The following is an 18597-nucleotide window of genomic DNA, read 5'->3' as shown; positions in this document are numbered from 1 at the left end:
ACCCGTCCTCTCTGTCGTGCCCCCGGCGCGGCTGCTTTGGGATGCAGTTACTCCGCCACCCATCCACTCTGCCGTGCCGCCGGCGCGAGCACGGAGATGGAGGGGACGCCTCCGAGGCGTATGCTTCGCGCCGTGGCGCCCGTGGGTGTTTCGCCGAGGAACGCGAGGCAGGCGAATTAAGAACCAGTGGTCATCGTTGTTCTATTGGGAATTCTATTTGAGTCGAGCAATTAATTTTAGTTCACATATGTAACAGCTAGCCGATGGAGGCGAGAATTAACTTCCACTTGACCGAAGAAGACGCAATTCGGGTTGCCTAGCTGCGAATCTTGCTGGTTAAGTTAAACTCGTCTTCAGATGTTGGGGACCAAGCCGTCGACGAAGGTGCTGAGCGACCGTCGATGTTTCGGTGACGACGGGTGGAACATCATGCAGCGTGGGGACCGTGCTCGCCTCGTTTGATTCTAATTTAGGCGTCAGACTGGAGTTCTCGCCCAATTGACTTGGAGAAGGAGCGGATCGGCTTCACGGTGTGCCCCAGGGCGGGGTCGGGTTGAGGCCGGAGACGTGGAACTCCTCCAGCGACGCGAGGGTGCTGCCAGGTTGGAGGCACACCTTCGTCGTGGAGCTCCGCAGCAAGGGAGAACTTGGCGTGGTCGAGCTCGGCGTCGTTGGCCTGCAGCTCCGCGAGCTCCGCAGCGTGGGAGCACTTGGCGGACGCGGGTGGTGGCACCGCTGGCGACTGGGTCCGGTGAGCGAGTGAGCAGACTCTGCGTTAGAACTTAGAACGCCGGGAACTTTTTTTTTAGTATCAGGGACGATCGATTGAGCGTCCGCGCGATTTTCATGTATCTGAATTGGGCGGCGAGACGGCGTGCACCTGGTGGCGCTCCACAAAGGCCCAGAGGGATGGAGAACTCGTCGACGACGCTGCAGGGCTCCCGCCGTGTTGCGCCCCAGTGCGCCGGCCGTGCCGCCACCCACCATCACCAGGGTCAGACCGGGACGCAGGAGTAGCAGATGGAGAAGCGAGATTGAGAGGAGCAATAGGAGCAGGGTCTCGATGGAGAGGAAGACGAAGCACGCAAGGGTAGAAAAAGCCTATAGACATAGCTCAGAGTCTACGTCAGCTTTACTGTGTAGCCCTGTTCGGAAAGGAATCTTATGCCTTTATGTCTTATCGCTACATTGTGCTCTGCTTTTTTTTACCTATAAAATGTAGGAAAAAGATGAAATGGAAAAAACAGCACAACATGTTCTCCGGATCTCAAAGCAATGGATGGTGAAGATAGCTAGCATAACCATGCTTGTGTGTACAATTGTATTATTGTTTCGTATCCCCGTTTATGATACTTGTTGCCTTTCTCAAATGCATCCCAACTATCTTCTATCCCTTGTTGATATTTGTGATGTATTTTAGTTGTTTGCGGTTGAAGTTCATGAATGTACAATAACATAAAATTGAGCCTTTGGCCATGCTATTAAGCAAAAATTCTTATTGGTATATTGCATGACTTCGTCTTGGATATCATACTATTTTTTTTGCGTATCTATTTTATGTGTGCATGTTTCTTTGTGGATAAATATCTTTGTGATATTGCCCACTTAGAGAAACTTATACACATAAGAGATGAAACATCTCCTTTTGATATCTTATTTATTTATTGCGTGTTGATTGGTCATGCTAAGCAATATAATTCATTGAAGACTATGATGATGCTTTTTGCTCATCCTTGTAATAGTTTTATAATATGCTTTATCATGCCTTTCACATATCCTCTTGGTTGAGCCTTTTTATTATGGTGCCTCTTACTTGTTGCTCAACTATTTGTTTGTTGCAAGTGTTTAGCTTACTTTTCTATCTATGATCTATTACAAATATTTGTGTTTTAAATGAGGGAGTGAGGATTCCATGTTATGCATATTGTATTCAAATGCAACATTTTATTTTATGCATGTACCTTGGGGAGCTTCCTTATTTGATTTAGAACACTATCTTGTGGTGATCATTAGAGTTTGATTCACTTGGTATCTTTTGTTTTTGAATGATATTATGGGAGTGATGATTCCATATTTGTGCACTTTATACTCCAATGCAAATTGTCTAGTTTTGTGCACAAACCTTGGGGAGCTTCCTCATATTATTTAGAGCAATCTTCTTGATCTTATCATAATATCTATCTTTCTTTTGGTATCTTCCTTGTGGTTCATTTGGTTGCTTGCTTCATTTGTTGAAGCTTCTTGACTTTGTTATCTTTTTGCAATCTTTGATCCTATCTATAGTGTGATTCCTTCCGAATATTCGTCATTGGATATGTGCATTTGATTCCACTCAAATTATGAGAAATGCACACGCTATGGAGGAACTCTCACTATATTGGCCTTCTAAATTTTTCACCCATTTCGGCAATTGGTGCCAATGGGGGAGAAGTTTGGAGGGTTTAAGGGAATTTGGTTATGTCTTTGCTTTGTGCTTAAGCATGTGCCTTTATTGCATTGCATCTTGTTGCTTTGCATAGTTGAATATTTAGAGGAAACTCCACTAGGCTTTGAATGCCAATATATGCAATGAAAGTCAAGATCATTCACACATGCATATATTATGGGGGAGTTTGCTCTATATATTCAACTTATTTGTTACTTAAATTCCTTATATAAACCCTCTCAAAGAGATTGTCATCAATTACCAAAATGGGGGAGATTGAAAGTGCATGGAGCCCCCATGTGTGGTTTTGGTAATTAATGACAATCCCTATGGACTAATGTTTGCATTGAGTTATATTTGTAGGAGTTGTCCATAGGCAATTCTTGAACCATTTGTTGGCTTCAAGGTTGCAATAAGAAGAAATTGATGAAGGATATCAAGTGTCAAGTATGTCTTGAAGATGAAGATGAAGTGAGCCCTCAAGTTACTTCAAGACATCAATATGATGAAGAATGAAGAATGAAGTGCAAGTTCAAGATGAGCCAACTCGAAAAGTTCATAAGCTTGAAGCTTGCCATGGAGAAATGAAGTGCAAGTTCAAGATAAGCCATCTCGAAGAGATCCTTTGCTTGAGTCTTGCCATACATATGGTGATCATGGATATGTGAAGATGCGCCGAAGAAGAAGCTCTCCCATGGTGGATTATGGGGGAGCAATCCACATGGTGGTCATGGTTATGTGAAGATGCGCCGAAGAAGAAGCTCTCCCATGGTGGATTATGGGGGAGCAATCCACAAGACTTCGTCAAGCAAGCACAAGCAAGAAAGGCGTTCCATCTTGTTGAGGTCAAGATCGTCGTCATCGAGCTCAAGTGGAATGCGCAAGTATAAGGTTTGCTCTTGATAGGGTTTCTTTCTCACCGGTCTCATAGTGTAGTTGGAGACCGGTTTATAGTTTAGTTGCTGTACTATCAAGAGGGCTCTCGAGTGAGTAACTCGATCGTATCGTTCGGAGAGAGCTCAAACCTTTGCATCCTTGCATCATCTTTCTTGGTTGTTATTTGGACCTTATCCATGTGATGTTTTAGAGCTTGTGCTTATTCTCATGACAAGTTCTAGTTCATCGAAAACGGATTTCGCATAGATCACTTGTTGCGTTTTCGAGTTTGATTCATCATCTTTCTTGGTTGTTATTTGGATCTTATCCATGTGCTGATTTAGCGCTTGTGCTTATTCTCATGACAAGCTCTAGTTCATCAAGAATGGTTTTTGCACGGGCAACTTGTTGCATTTTCGAGATTGGAGGTTTTACCGGTATGTCTTTTTTAGATAGGTCAAACCTTTCATCATTTGTTTCTATCCTCCCTTGTTGGACTAAGATGGTTTCCTGCATGATCTTGTAGAGCTTGTTCCTAGCTTCAAAACAAGCCCAAGATCATCAAAATCGGAGTCCGGATGCTAAAGTTATGCCCGTTTTAGTTTTGGTGTTTCTGCAGTTTGCCAGGCCGGATTTTCCGGGCCGGATTATCCGGGCCGTATATTTCGGAAATATCCGGCCCCCTCGAAATCGGCTAAGGACCAGAAGAAAAGCAGCTCTGGACAGGGGCCGGACTTTGGCCGGATTTTTACCGGGTTTTGTCCCTGAGGCCGGATTATCCGGGGGGGGGGGGGGGGGCGGATTATCCGGCCCTTACTTAGGCCGGATTATCCGGCCCTGGTTTTGCCCAACGGCTCGATTTTCTTGGGGGGTATAAATACCCCCCTTCTTCCTCCTTGGGTTGAGGCTTCTCTCACTCTCTCTCTCCTCCATTGTTGAACTAGAGAAGTTTGCACTATCTCTCAATCCCTCCATGATTCTTGCCCCCATTTGAGGGAAAAGAGAGAGGAGATCTAGATCTACATTTCTACCAATCAAATCCATCTCTTTGTGAGTGGAACTCTCTAGATCTTTGTGAATTCCTTTGTTCTTCCTCTCTTATTCCCCAAATAGCTTTTGTAGCTTTGTTGGAATTTGAGAGAGAAGGACTTGAGCATCTTTGTGGTGTTCTTGCCATTGCATTTGGTGCATCGGTTTGAGTTCTCCACGGTGATTCGTGGAGGTGAAAGCAAGAAAGTTGTTACTCTTGGGTTCTTGGAACCCTAGACGGATTCTAGGCCTTTGTGGCATCTTAGTGGTGTTCTTGGGGACTCCAATTAAGTTGTGGAGAATCTTCAAGGGCAAGGCCTTTGTGGCATCTTAGTGGTGTTCTTGGGGACTCCAATTAAGTTGTGTAGAATCTTCAAGGGCAAGGCCTTTGTGGCATCTTAGTGGTGTTCTTGGGGACTCCAATTAAGTTGTGGAGAATCTTCAAGGGCAAGGCCTTTGTGGCAATTTATTGGGAGCCTCCAATTAAGTTGTGGAGATAGCCCCAAGCTTTGTGCGGGTTTGGTGACCTTCCTAAGGTCCCATAGTGGATCGAGGACATCCCTTTTGGTGGGAATTCTCGAGGAGAATACGGTGGCCCTCGTGCATTTGGAGTGACTTGTCCTCCACACCGCTCCAACGGAGAGTAGCACTCGCAAGAGTGTGAACTTCGGGCTACATCGTTGTCTCCGCGTCACTTCGGTTATTCCTATACCCGAGCTCTTTACTTATGCACTTTACTTTGTGATAGCCATCGTGCTTGAAGTTATATATATATCTTGCTATCACATAAGTTGCTTGTCTTGCTTAGCATAAGTTGTTGGTGCACATAGGTGAACCATTGCTTAGAATAAGTTGTTGGTGCACATAGGTGAACCATAGTTTATAGGCTTTGGGCTTGACAAAGTAAACGCTAGTTTTATTCCGCATTTGTTAAGCCCATCTCGTAAAAGTTTTAAATCGCCTATTCACCCCCCCCCCCCCCCTCTAGGCGACATCCGTGTCCTTTCACTCTCCCCAGCTCCGCTCGTCGGGCCTGATAGGTGGTGGTATCACACCCTTCTCAAAGGAACCGTACGTGATACTCTCGCCTCATACGGCTCCGTCCTGGAATCTGGACCCCCCCCTTTTCCTTTGACCAACGGGTCCTCGAACCCATGGGGGTTACGAATCATTCATTCATTGATTGATTCAAGGTAGCTTTAGCCATTCTAAAGCGATCTTCTGGGCTTATTAGAAACGCAAGACAGCCAATACGGAATGCTAGAAAAGCGGACGCTCTTAAAGGATGCCCTCAGCGTCGAGGAACATGTGCTAGGGGTGGAAGGAGTGGACAATTATCTAGAGCAGCAGGTGTTGTGGCGAAACTGATTCCAAAAGAAGGTAAATTGGCCACTTTAAGATTACCATCTGGGAAGGTCCGTTTAGTATCCCAACACTACAGCAGGACAGAGCTTTGGTAACACTGGCTTGTGTTACTAAAGATCCAAAACAGTGTTACTACGCCACATAGTAACATATTTTGTAATGTGTTCCATTAGGCCGTGTTACTAAGTGTTGCCCACAGTCACACATATTAATTGTTACCATATGTTGAAATTTATGTTACAAGTTACAATGTAGTAACATGCACATTACGTGTTACTACATGCGCTGGTAACACTTTATTTGTAGATATAGTAACACCAGACAGATTTTCCTAGATGCAAATCATTTGTGGTAACATATTTTGGTAACTCTAGTAACATATTTAGTAACAAAAAGTTCGGCTTCAGGATGCAATTAGTAACATAATATCTAAATATTGTAACACTGTATTTTATAGTTTATAACTACCCTAGTAACACAAGTTGTAACTATCGTAACACCATCAGTAACACTACTATATTAGTACCCTAAAATAAAAATTATTATTAAACACAAATTTAGGCACCAATATATGGAATATACATTTATCTAATACAATCATTGCACATGTTCATTAAATTAATTTATCATGATGCTTGGCACCAATAAAATGTCAAAACTATTGAAGCACATACACATATTAAATACAATGAAGTTGTGGCGCCCCTTGGGAAGCCTCTCAGGTGCACTCCAATCACAACACATGAGTTTTCCGCTTGCAGTTGTAGGTTTAGCAACTTACAAGACTAAATCCATCACAAAAATTACAAAACTAATAAATGTATGACGAAGAATTGACATATCTTCTTCTCTACTTCCCTGCAAGCTATTCAAAAAATTGCATTGATCTCCCTCCTTTCTCATGTTGTTCTCATCTTGCCACTGAACTCTTCGAGTACTACGATCAGGTTCCTACTAAGCTTCAGCCACGACCAGGGCACTTGGTACGCTGGGAAATGTCGCCGCAGTCGGTATGGCACTCGTTCTCGCTGTAGGTCAGTGTAGCTGAAGTTGCTGGACGCCCTATACAACCAGTTGTGCCCAACATTGTGGCCGTTCACCCAGATCTGGCCCTTCCCCATGCTGCCCATGTCCAGGGCCACCGGTCCTTGCCGGCGCAACAAAGTAGGCCTGCAGAGATAAGCATCAAAAACAGAGATGTAAAGTTCAGTGGGAAAGGCCATGGGATGGGAGTGGTGTCAATGTGGATGGTGACCTTGTGCCATGTGCGCACCGCTGGTGCTGCTGCACTGGATGGACAAGCTTGCGGTGATTGAGTTCACGCCTAGGGAGTCACCTTTCAGGAAGGCCGATCTTGAAGCCCGGTTGGAAAAAAAAGGAAGGCCGATCTGCAACGCTTGGGAAATTGATGTCAGTACTGATCTCTGCTCCTAAGAACACGTGACAAGTTTACAAGTTCAATTTGAACAAATGTGACGTACCTAGTATGTCCATTTCTGATTGCAAAAGTCCCTCTTCTCCTGTTTCAGGTCTGGCAGTGTCGCCGGGCTAAGAATGCCGATGTTCCAGGTCATCAACCATATCTGCACTTACATGAGAGATATCCGGCCATAAGCAGACTAATAAATATAATACCACCATAGTAATGTTCCAACAAAGTTGAATAACTCAGGCGGCATCAGATGAACATCAGGCTATAATTTCAAGGTCACCAAAAATAGATACAAATGATGGTTCACATTTGGATGGCACTTTACTCAGTGATTCACATAGGAAGCTAACAATATGTGCACAATTATTTTCCAAATAATCATGACATCCACGGCGATGTATTATCAATTATTTGACACCACTTTTTATAAATCAATGTTTCAGTCAATGAATTAACGGTGTTCGCAAATTCAGTGTAGCCTAAAATAAAAATTTACTATTGGACAACACGAGTGATACTTGGTCAATTGGTTGGTTAAGAAATTTTGGACAATCTTTGGGGTATTCTGGTAGATTTAGTCTCAGAATCTCATGTACTTCAAATAAATGATTCTTAATATATTGGGTTTTCCAATTTTTTTAATCATCAGAACATGCGGTTTTATCTGTTTCATGTCTGGTACAAAGTTTAGCTAGTAACATATTACGAGCAGGACTCGATTTTTATCGGACTTCCAACACATGGGGCTGAAGGTGCGGATGGTTAAGTAGATCGGTAGCCTGAAAATCAGTATGAATATGAGGCAATGGGATGCGCACATAACTGCAGAAACTGTTATTATTTTCAGAAAAAATGCTCTAGCAGAACAACACATACAGTTGGTGTATGTGATATGGACTTCAACGCAGCATTCTTTTGATGAATCCCTACAGCATTACATAAAATAAATACATCACACAAATTTCAGGTTGTCATGAATAGTGCACAAGAATTGCAAACAAATTAATGGATCTTACGGTACACCCGAGTAGATAGTCGGTATAGATGCGGGCATGCGGCAACAGATTAATGGAACTGTACAGACAGGTTTTTCTAGATAGATAAGAGCATATCTTTTCACTCATCAAATATCCAGAGACAATTAAAATCTCAAATAGAGACATGAATTCATATCAGATAAATGAGGGAAGGGAAAGGAGAATCAACCTAGTACAGTAGTCTCGGGCATGGAAATCAATCAAAACAGGTTGCCCTCTGAAATTTGCATCACAGAACCAAACACAGAAACATGTGACTGTATGCTATCCCAATGTATATATAGGTTGCAGAATTAAGGCAATATCATACAAGGCAGTGGATGGCTTACTGCAGGACTGAAGATGGGCTCCTCGTCATGTATCCAGATCGTTGCTGATGGTAGAAGAACAGGTGGTAAGGGTAACAGATGGGCTAGTGCTGGTGTACGTGATCTACCTTGCAATAACGAAACTTAGTTTGCAATCTACCACAAGCATCAAAAAGAGGAATCACTGGATGTCTGGGGAATTACCTCGTGGCCTGAAAAAACGCCTGTACTCACACAGTCACACGGGATGCGGGGCGAACGTGGACGTGAACAGCGAGGCAAACGTGCTAGCTGCAAGCAGGGTGGCTGGACCTTGGCGATGGGGTGAATAGATCGATCCGTCAGGTGCAACCAGCAGGAGGCGAATGGACTTACCGGTGTGACTCAGAGGAAGGCCGGTGGAGGGCGGCGCGGTGGTGGTGGGCAGTGGGGGCGGCTCGGCAGTGGGAGGGGGCGGTGGTTGTTGGCAGTGGGGGCGGGGGCGGCGACCGGCGATGCGGTGGGAGCCCAGCGCGGTGGTGGTGGTCAGGGGCGATAGTTATGTGTAGATGAGTTTTTTGGGGGCGATTGATTTGTTGAAGAGAGTAATTAGAGGGTTAATATATAGGAACTGTCAATGGAGGAAAAACTGTATATTAGCGGGAATGATTGAAATTTTCCCTCCACTGGTTTTTCCTCCCGACCAAAAAGATCAGATAGATAGAGGAAAAGGAATTATTTTGTGTGTGAAAAGAACCTTAGATCTACCCCTGAAAAAGAAAGAAAAATACATGGACGCTAGTTGCGGTTGGTATACGATAATTAGGATAGTATATTCCATCAAGTAATTAATTGGACCTGCGTACTAAAATATAACGGTGCATGCCTACCCTTGGGCTGGCTTGATTGATTGTTGATCGATCCATTCGCACGACGCTGATCAAGACCTGCTATGGTACTGAACTACATCTACTATTTCAATCACACGGCACCCTCAAAAAAATCTACGGAGTACTATTTCTACCAAGAAAAAAACTACAGCTAGCATTGGTATTTAAATATTGCGGGTCCTTGATTGTCATTTCTCTGTGACTAATATAAATTCATACATATTTCTTATCTTAGCTACTGTATTACATTTTGTGTGTAGTATACTGTGGTGGTATATATATTTTGTACACTTCTTTTATGTTGCTTTATGACTTCACACCATAAATTTTCCCCTACCAAAATTTTAGTTTGCCTCCACCACTATAATAGATAAGTGATGGCGCGGGTGTTGTATAATTTTATTTCATAGTAGAATTTTCAAGCCATCCGATAAATCCATAGATCCATGCTTTTTCGAGATTGAGGGGCGTACCCTTTTATATTTTCAGCTGTAAAATTATAAATATGTATTTATATATAATATGACAAAAAAAAGTTAACTACGAACTTGTTCCTAGGTACACAAGTTTTCCGAGTTATAAAAAATTTAGCAAATTTTAGTATTTTAGAAATACATATAATTGCTACTGCAATACATATATCATGTAGTATTTTGATGCATAAATATTAAGTGTCTCCTGGTTCTAGTTTCGTCCCAGACCCCAAAAAAAAACTCATGAGGGGTCATCTTGTAACACTATGGATCAACACATGATCATGTGTTACTCGCACTAAAGTTTGTACTACACTTTTGTCATTGTGTGTTACTACGTCGATATATCTGTAACACAATTTTGGGTGTTATATAGTTTGTGTTACTATCAGTCGTCGGCACACAAATTATATGTTACTGCGATTTTTCCTGTAACATATTTTACTATGTGTTACATGATTATGTTACCAAAGCTCTGTCCTGCTGTAGTGCAAAACTGCTTAACAACAATTAGACAAGTGGGTAATGTTGGGGTGAACCAAAAAAAAATTGGTTCACCCCAACCAAAAAAAATTAGACTTCTCCCTTTGTACATTTTTATTCTAATGGAAAAATATATACCGTAGGGGGTAGAGCCGGATCTATGAGTTGGCTAGTAAACACCCTGTAGTAAGAGGGGTAGTTATGAACCCTGTGGACCACCCCCATGGGGGTGGTGAAGGGAAAGCCCCCATTGGTAGGAAAAAACCCAGAACCCCTTGGAATGCTGAAGGTACTGAAAGAATGGAGGATGTTAGTTCCTCGAAAAGTATCTCAGGCAATAAATGAGCAATTGACTGCACCCTTTACTGGTGATGAAGTGTTGCCTTTTCCAAATGTACTCTAGAAAGGCCCCTGGCCCAGACGGCTATCCAACCCACTTTTTTTCAACGAAGGTGGGATTTATGTGGTGATGAGGTTAGTGACTTCAGTTACCTTCTCGGTTCTTTTCAATGGGGGCGTCTTGAGGATTCAAACCTTCTCGGGGACTACGCCAGGGAGATCCAATCTCTACGTACTTATTCTTGTTAGCAGCAGAGGGTTGTGGTGCCTCCTAAAAGATAGAAATGAATCATCGAACTTACAAGGTATTGTGGTGGCTCCCACTGCCCTGGCAGTGAATCATCTTCTTTTTCGTTGATGATGTCCTGCTGTTTTTCAAGTCTAGTGAATCAAGCGACAAAACTCCCAGATACACAACACACCACACATGCAGAGGAAACACACCCCAAATATATTTAGTTCAGCATACCCCGCATGAGGATCACAAACACAGGGACGGAGCCAGAAAAGTAACATAAGGGGGGCCAATTACATGTAAAATTTCTTGGAGGGGGCATATAGCTAAATTTAGGTAAAATTGCAGGTCAAATCAGCATATTAACAAGGGGGTTTTCAGAAAATTTTCCATCATGAGGGGGGGCATGGCCCAGCCAGCCCTCTCCTGGCTCTGTCCTGATAAAACACTATAGCAAACACATCTCATTCATTGGTACTTATGATCATCCAAATGATTTGATGTGTCTTCTAGTTTACTGCCATCCAAATGATATCTCTTGATCCAGCATGCTACAAGGCACATGTTCTTATCACTTGATGCAGAGGTCGGGGCTATGCTCCCATTTCGAGGGGGGAAAAAGGCACAGATTCAACTCAGCTAAATCTGAGATTCCAAGCAGGCCTCCATATTCCTTTCCTGAAACACTAATCTCCAATTAGCTAAGTGATACCTACGTTGACCCTCATAGTTATCTGAAAGACAGTAAGCCATTTGTGTCGTCATGTATTGTTTCTCTAGTGAGAACGCGTAGAAACAGTAACCGACAACTTGCAAATCTGGGGGACATGCATGTTTGATTTGAAAATGGCAGTGTGTTATCTGCACCTAAGACTTGATTTGAAAAGGAGAGGCTGCCTACCTCCGGTGAAGTAGCTTCGAATTTGGCCAAAGGAACAGGACAAGCCCACACTGCAAGCATGCATCGCGCCAAAAGAATATGCACGTACGCATGGCATGGATGGGTAATAACGGCCGGGTGGTTCGTTAACATAACCAGCCATGCAGAGTGCAGCAACAGTTGTCAGCTACGTACACTGCCTAGCTAGCTACGAAACCGTTAGTGCCTTGCTTGCACCACGCTCGAAGCGACATGCCGGCCGGCCGGCCGGTGCCTATGCACGCGCGTCGAACTCCGGCCTCCTAGCTGAACTCCACCGGCGACCGTGATCGGCAACCAAACGCGCCGTGTGGTCACCGGCCGGCCTTTCTCCAACTCACGCAAGCTCTCCCTCCCCTCTCCTCCGTTCCTTGTGAAGTTGTGGTGGTTAATTGTGGCGTTTGCACGTCACCTCAGCTCGGTGTTGCGAGTAGAGCGCCATCATGGCCATGAGACCGCAAGCTACGTACTATGTACGCTCAACTTAGTCCCACGATCGAGGCCATGGCCAGTTGAGGAGCTAGCTTAGGATTGGAGCCTAGGCAAGATGTTAGTGCATTCAGGCTTGGCAGTTCTTGTCCAAGCAAAAACACTACTTAAATTTGCTCTCTCTACTGTTTATAATTTTATTGTTTTTGGGGCTATATATACTATTGTTGGTGATTATTAATATAATGGTGTAATTTTTGCGAAACTAAAACTAAAATGACATGCATACGGGGAGCCCTTCTAGTTTCTCCTCCAAGTGCTAGCCGGAAAAATGATTATGGTATAAGCAGAACATCGACATTGCATACTCCAGTGAAAACACTTGATTACGATGTGCCAATGTTCATATGTGCGCTTGGATCGTGCCTTGTTGAAGCTGGTGGCTCGAAACTCGGCTTTGGAGATGAAAATCCTAAGATCAGCCTACAGTTGGGCTCCTATCAGCGGTGCACATGCAATGATTTCTTTTTAAAGTTTTTGATTTGGAGTTGTTTATTATTTATACCATAGGGGTAGTGGTAGCCTGGTGGAGGTATTGTCACGAGGCACGAGACCTCAGGCTTGTTTTCTCTTTTTCCTTTTTGTTTGGCTACTTTTATTAGGCTTGCCTGAATTTTTAATAAAGGATATGTGCATCAATTGATGCAGAGGTAAGGGGCTACCCTCCTTTTTCGAAAAAAAAATGCACTGGGAGAGCCCGTGCAGCTCCCACCAGTGGCCATGACCATGGCACTACGACCCAATTGGTAGTAGTTGCAGACCAAACACGATGATTCGTTCACTAATTAAGTACTTCATGTTGTAAGGATGTGTAGATACATATGTATCTAAATAAAATTGAGCCATTTATTTTTTAACGGGAGTTGTACTACTGTGCTACTGTGCATAATGTAGACCGATGAACGTTGTCAACTTTAATTGCCGTGTGTCCTTCCCATCTCACCAACCGGACGGACAATAACAGAAAATCCGGTTAACTGACACGTAAGGTGCAAAACCAGCTGTGGAAGCATGCATGTAACTCGTGCGATCAAAATTCAGAAACGAGTCCCGCACTGCAATGTTCGTTTTTCTCTCTACAGGTTGAAATCAACACCGCCAACGCTTGGTTTTAATTTCCTCCCGGTTTTGCTTGCACCGTTGAAACTTGAAAGGCAGTAGTGCAATGCAATGCCTGCATGCTAGCTACGGCTACTGAAACAGACAAAAAAAATATGCAAAACATGCGCGAGGTGACACTGCAGTCAATGCTGCTCGATGGAAGGCTTGTTCGCCATGTTTAATTTGGGGCCGGACAGCCTTCGCTCTTACTTTTGGTATGTCCGTGGATCATCGTGGAGATTCGAGAGCATGAATGATTGGAGAATCGACCACATTTGAAGCTACGTGCGGGCGACTCAAACTGACCCTTTTTCTGTCTTTTTACAACTGTATCGGGCTCGTGCAACATCTGTATAAAAAAAACCTCGTTTTCCCTTCAAGTACAAGGATCAGGTGCTTTGTGCTTTCTTCTCTCTGCACTTCTATAACTGGGCCCTCTGAAGACCCTGTTGTAGGGTCTTTGCTCCAAGCCTCCAACCAAAGTAAACTATAATGTAATTTTCACTTTTCAGCAGTGACTTTCAGGCTTCACCCTTTTTTCCCAGTCTCCACTTTCACCGAAGCTAGCAGGGTGACAGCAAATTACCTCTGCTAACTTTTCTCCAATCTTATATGATGATGTTGTTGTTTACTAGCCTGATCGACAGTTGTACGTACAATGTAATCCTCCGCGATAAGGTCAAAATTGAGCTGTACCCACTGCCCACCGTCGGTGAGCAAGTAGCATGTGAAAAGAATTAAAAGGACTTGGGACGTTTACTAACACTGCTGTCGACGCCGGTGATTTTCTGACGCCAAAATGATTTTGCACTACAGCCGGTTGTCGACAAAAACTCACCTACGTACCCTTTTTCATGGATTTTCTTCCTGTAATCTCGACGACTGCAGCGTCGTAACGATATGCCCATCATGGCAACGACGAATTCACCGTGAGCTTTGCCCCTTTCACCGACACGAGGCGTACGTACGTCTGAAAACTGAGAATCATCCGGCGAATTCGCCCGTGGGTTTCTCCTCTGTCTCTCTGCTAATTAAGATACGGACTGCGATCGCGAGCAGCCAGCAGAGCGTTAATCAAAGCCGAGACAGCGCTGTCACTGGCTGATCACTGCCTCCACGAAGCAAACACGAAAACGATCCATCGATCGATACCTCAGCGTCGAACTAAGCTGCTAAAACAGTGATGATTCAGTGCGTGTTCTTCCTTCTTCTGGAAGGACAGTGCAGCCCCAACCGTCGCCGGCCGCTGTCGCGAGAAGTGATCGGTGTCTGAATTTGCTTGGCCTTCATTTGATTTGATTAGTTGCTGGTTCTGATTTCTGAAGGACGGAGCCGCGGAGTTCGTCCATCTCTGTATTTGGACGCAAACTGAAGAGATAGACGAGACGTTCCTTGGCCCCCATGCACGTACGGATACGGATGCGAACCTGATGGAACGTCAAGGTCGGCAGAGAAAGTCAGGCCGCTAATTCGCGCGAAGTGATCGGTGTCTGAATTGATTAATTGGTGATTAGATCGTCGATTAGCTGCTGTCCTGCTGATGAATGAGCAGTAATCTGTAAAAAATGGATGCAAACGTTTTGCCCCAATCTATTAATTTAAAAGTGATACTTAGTTTTTTTTCTGGAAAGGTGAATAGCCCTGGACTCTGTATCAAAGTGATGCACACATCATTCGTTGCAAAGTTATAGTATCATAAGTTCACAAATTATAGTCGCACGGAGTGGCAGCATGAATCAACCAGCGAGAAATAAAAAAAAAAAAGCATATGATCTCTAAACATCATATTGAATCCTATTAGATTGCCGATATCCACTCTGGTCGAAGATAGCCCGAACGGCTGCTATCAACCTAGTACATCAAGACTTCGTATGTTCCCGCTACTCCGCAACAAGTAGCAAGGACCACATATAGATTCAGTAAGCAGCCTTGTAGATGACTTGCAAAAAAATTGTAACGCTTGTTTTGTTAAAGACCACATGGTTTTGGCAATTCTAAATTGCCCAAACTATGGCACAAACTCGTACTCGAATTTTAGCCTTTATCATTGATTTAATATAATTGAACCAATTTTCAAACATATCGGTATTATTTGTTGGTGGTGTTTAACAAATGGACAAGAAATAAAATATGATCGATAGACTCCTGAGCATCACAGAAGAAACATTTTGTACAACATGCCCAGCGCCGTTTTGCTAGATTATCTTTTATGAGTAAAACCTTTGTATAAAGAAACAACCACACATGAAGACTTTTATCTTTAATCATACCTTTAGCTTCCAAAGGAATTTTAGAAGAAACCTAGCATGTTCATTTATAAGATATGCATGCATAGATTTAACCGAAAATACCCCTGAAGATGTTACGCGCCAAGAGAACCTATCCGGTTCATCAACTAGGTTGACATTCAACAACCGTTCCACTAAATTCAGCCAAGCATCCCATTTATCTCTTGTTATCACCTGCCAGTTAATTAGTGGAAAATCAGACAAAAATATTACAACGAAACCAAAACCACAAGAGAACAACATGTAACACATGCTTCAACCGTGAACTGACGACACCTAGAACATCAACTATTAAGCAGCTGTACAAGTTTTCCTTGGCAAGATGATGAGCAGTAATCTCAGCCAGGCGAGATGCTGTTGGACAGACAATCTAATTAGTACCATGACGAGATTCTTAATTGCCTCCGTACCAGTTGGGATTCGCAGGTCCCGGACGCATTCATGGCTTACGGTTGCGTTTTAATTAGCGCTGTCGTGTTACCTCCCTGCTAATTAACAGTGGAGCCTTTAGGAAAAAAAAGAGCTTCTCCTCTCTCTCTCTCTGTGTCCCTTGGCAAGGAGAGACCTCTCGCACGGCCGGCGCGCGCACTATTTTATTTTTATCCCGCCGCGTGCCACAGGCCGGAGGTGTCTTAAGCTTCAATCCACAGCCCGCGCGCGCCCTTGCTTGCTTCGAACCTACTTGATCGCTGCCTCACCTCACTCACTCACTCACCGAGCTCTCCCTCCCTCTCGCCTGAGTGACCCTGCCGTTCTTGACACGCACGCTTCCCCGCATATATAACCACCACCCGGCAGCGATCGGCAGGAAGCAACCGTCGGTCAGTTATTACAACGATCAATCGGTGTCGCCTCGTCGGAGTAGCTACGAGACCGGCCAGCAGCTCCTCGTTAGGTTGCCGCCTCGTCGGAGGAAAACCAATGGGACGTCTGTCTAGCGGCGTGCAGCAGCAGCCCAAGCTCCGCAAGGGGCTGTGGTCGCCGGAGGAGGACGAGAAGCTGTACAACCACATCATCCGCCACGGCGTCGGCTGCTGGAGCTCCGTGCCCAGGCTGGCCGGGCTGCACCGCTGCGGCAAGAGCTGCCGCCTGCGCTGGATCAACTACCTCCGCCCCGACCTCAAGCGCGGCAGCTTCTCGGCGCAGGAGGAGGACCACATCGTCGCGCTCCACGAGATACTAGGCAACAGGTCTGTACTCAACAGTAATAATGCAGTTCATGTTAATTTCGTACTTGTGCGAAGAGGGGACGACAAATTGGCAAGTCAGTGGGAATGTTTTCTGACAACTGATGCGTGGGTGTGCAGGTGGTCGCAGATCGCGTCGCATTTGCCGGGACGGACAGACAACGAGATCAAGAACTTCTGGAACAGCTGCGTCAAGAAGAAGCTCCGGCAGCAGGGCATCGACCCCGCCACGCACAAGCCCATCGCCCTCGACATCGGGGCACTGCCGGACACCACCGAAGACGAAGACCACAAGCCGCTCGTTGCCGCGGACGGCCCAGCAGTTCTGAAGCAGTCGGCGCTGTTCGACCCGTTTCCGGTGTGCGCCGACTTCGACGCCGGGTTCGGAGCCGACGGCCTCGGCGCGGCGAACGTTGCCGCATTGTACGGTCAGTTCATCGGCGGTGCCAAGGATGACGACGCCGGGTTCGGCGCCGCCGACTACAGCAGCGTGCTGGACGTGTCGGAGAACCTGGGGTACGGCGGGGAGAGCTCCAGCAACAGCAGCAACTGGAACGAGGTGGGCAGCGTGCTGGACGCCGGCGACGCGCTGCACTGGGCCAAGACGGAGCCCTTCGCGGAGATGGATCAGCTGCAGCAGCACAGCGGGTACGGAGGAGGATCGCTGCCCAATTTCGATTTCAACTTGGAGTATTTCTGATCTCTTCTTTTTTTCCCCTAAATTTAATTTTACCTTATTAAGTCACCCCGATTCCCGCATATGCTTATTACACGGCAGGACAGTGACAGTACAGAACCATTCAAAAGGTTAATTATATAGAGGATGTATGTAATACAACTATACTGTACGTAGATTATGTGAATTTTCTAAGACAAGAAGATACAGTACGATCAAACGCGACCGTTATGTACTTGTAAAACACTTGTAAGAAATAAAGATTTTGCACTTCGCATTATACTACTGATCTCTGGGCCATTACTCATTTACTCGGACACTGATAAATATAACCAGCACTGTGTACTTGTCTGAAATTTATGATCATCTCTGAAGCAGTCAAGCTGAAGGAAGAAAAGAGTGTTGCTTGCGTTACACATGTTTGCATGCTGCATCTCTGTCGCGCTTTAGCCTTTTTCCAAATTTGTGCTTCACGAAAGCAGGGAAATTTAATCACAGAAAGCAGCGGTACGTACAGCGCTGTTGACAAATAATTAGTGCTCTAGCCACGCCATCCATGCTGGCTAATCAATGATATCTGTAGGCGCCACTTAACGATAGCGTTGCCTGCTATTACACCTCCGTTCTAAATTAACTGTCTCCAATTTGTTTAGATTTTTTTAGAAAGTAAGGCTAACTCAACTTGTTGGAGGAGCGGGGTAAAAAATCCAACACGTGGGTTCATATTCTCACGTGAATTTAGATTTATTATATTTATATTTGAGGACTAGGCTTTCTTGGCTTTCTTGTTCTCTGCCTCCCGGCGTCGCCGAGGTCTAGCGACTCTGGAGGCCCCTAAGCTGCCGCTTAGAAGACCCCCCTCCAGCCGCACCATCGCTTCTAGAGAAAGCTTTCCGTCGGTGGATGTCGTGGTAACCCTACCCGTGTTTGTTTTTGGCCCTAGCTTTCTTCCTCTCCATCTCAGGAGAGGAGATATGGGATCATGGATGTGTACAGTGGCTTTACCTGCTAGAGAAGTTCGTGGACCTCCAAACGCTTCTCCGGCGTGACGTGGCCCTATTGCTCG

General features: G+C 44.9%; 1 protein-coding gene across 1 annotated transcript; it reads left to right on the top strand.

The window, feature by feature from the left end:
- Positions 1-16277: 16277 nt before the first annotated feature.
- On the top strand, positions 16278-17813 carry LOC127327388 (myb-related protein Hv33). Its single transcript, XM_051354156.2, has 2 exons — positions 16278-16858; positions 16976-17813. The coding sequence occupies exons 1-2, from the start codon at positions 16590-16592 to the stop codon at positions 17553-17555; spliced, it is 849 nt and encodes a 282-aa protein (XP_051210116.1). The 5' UTR covers positions 16278-16589; the 3' UTR covers positions 17556-17813.
- Positions 17814-18597: the final 784 nt, after the last annotated feature.

This window comes from Lolium perenne, chromosome 1 (assembly GCF_019359855.2).
Source record: "Lolium perenne isolate Kyuss_39 chromosome 1, Kyuss_2.0, whole genome shotgun sequence".
NCBI classification, from domain to species: domain Eukaryota; kingdom Viridiplantae; phylum Streptophyta; class Magnoliopsida; order Poales; family Poaceae; genus Lolium; species Lolium perenne.
The sequence above is the reverse complement of the archived record's forward strand: the minus strand, read 5'-3'. Positions and strand labels throughout refer to the sequence as shown.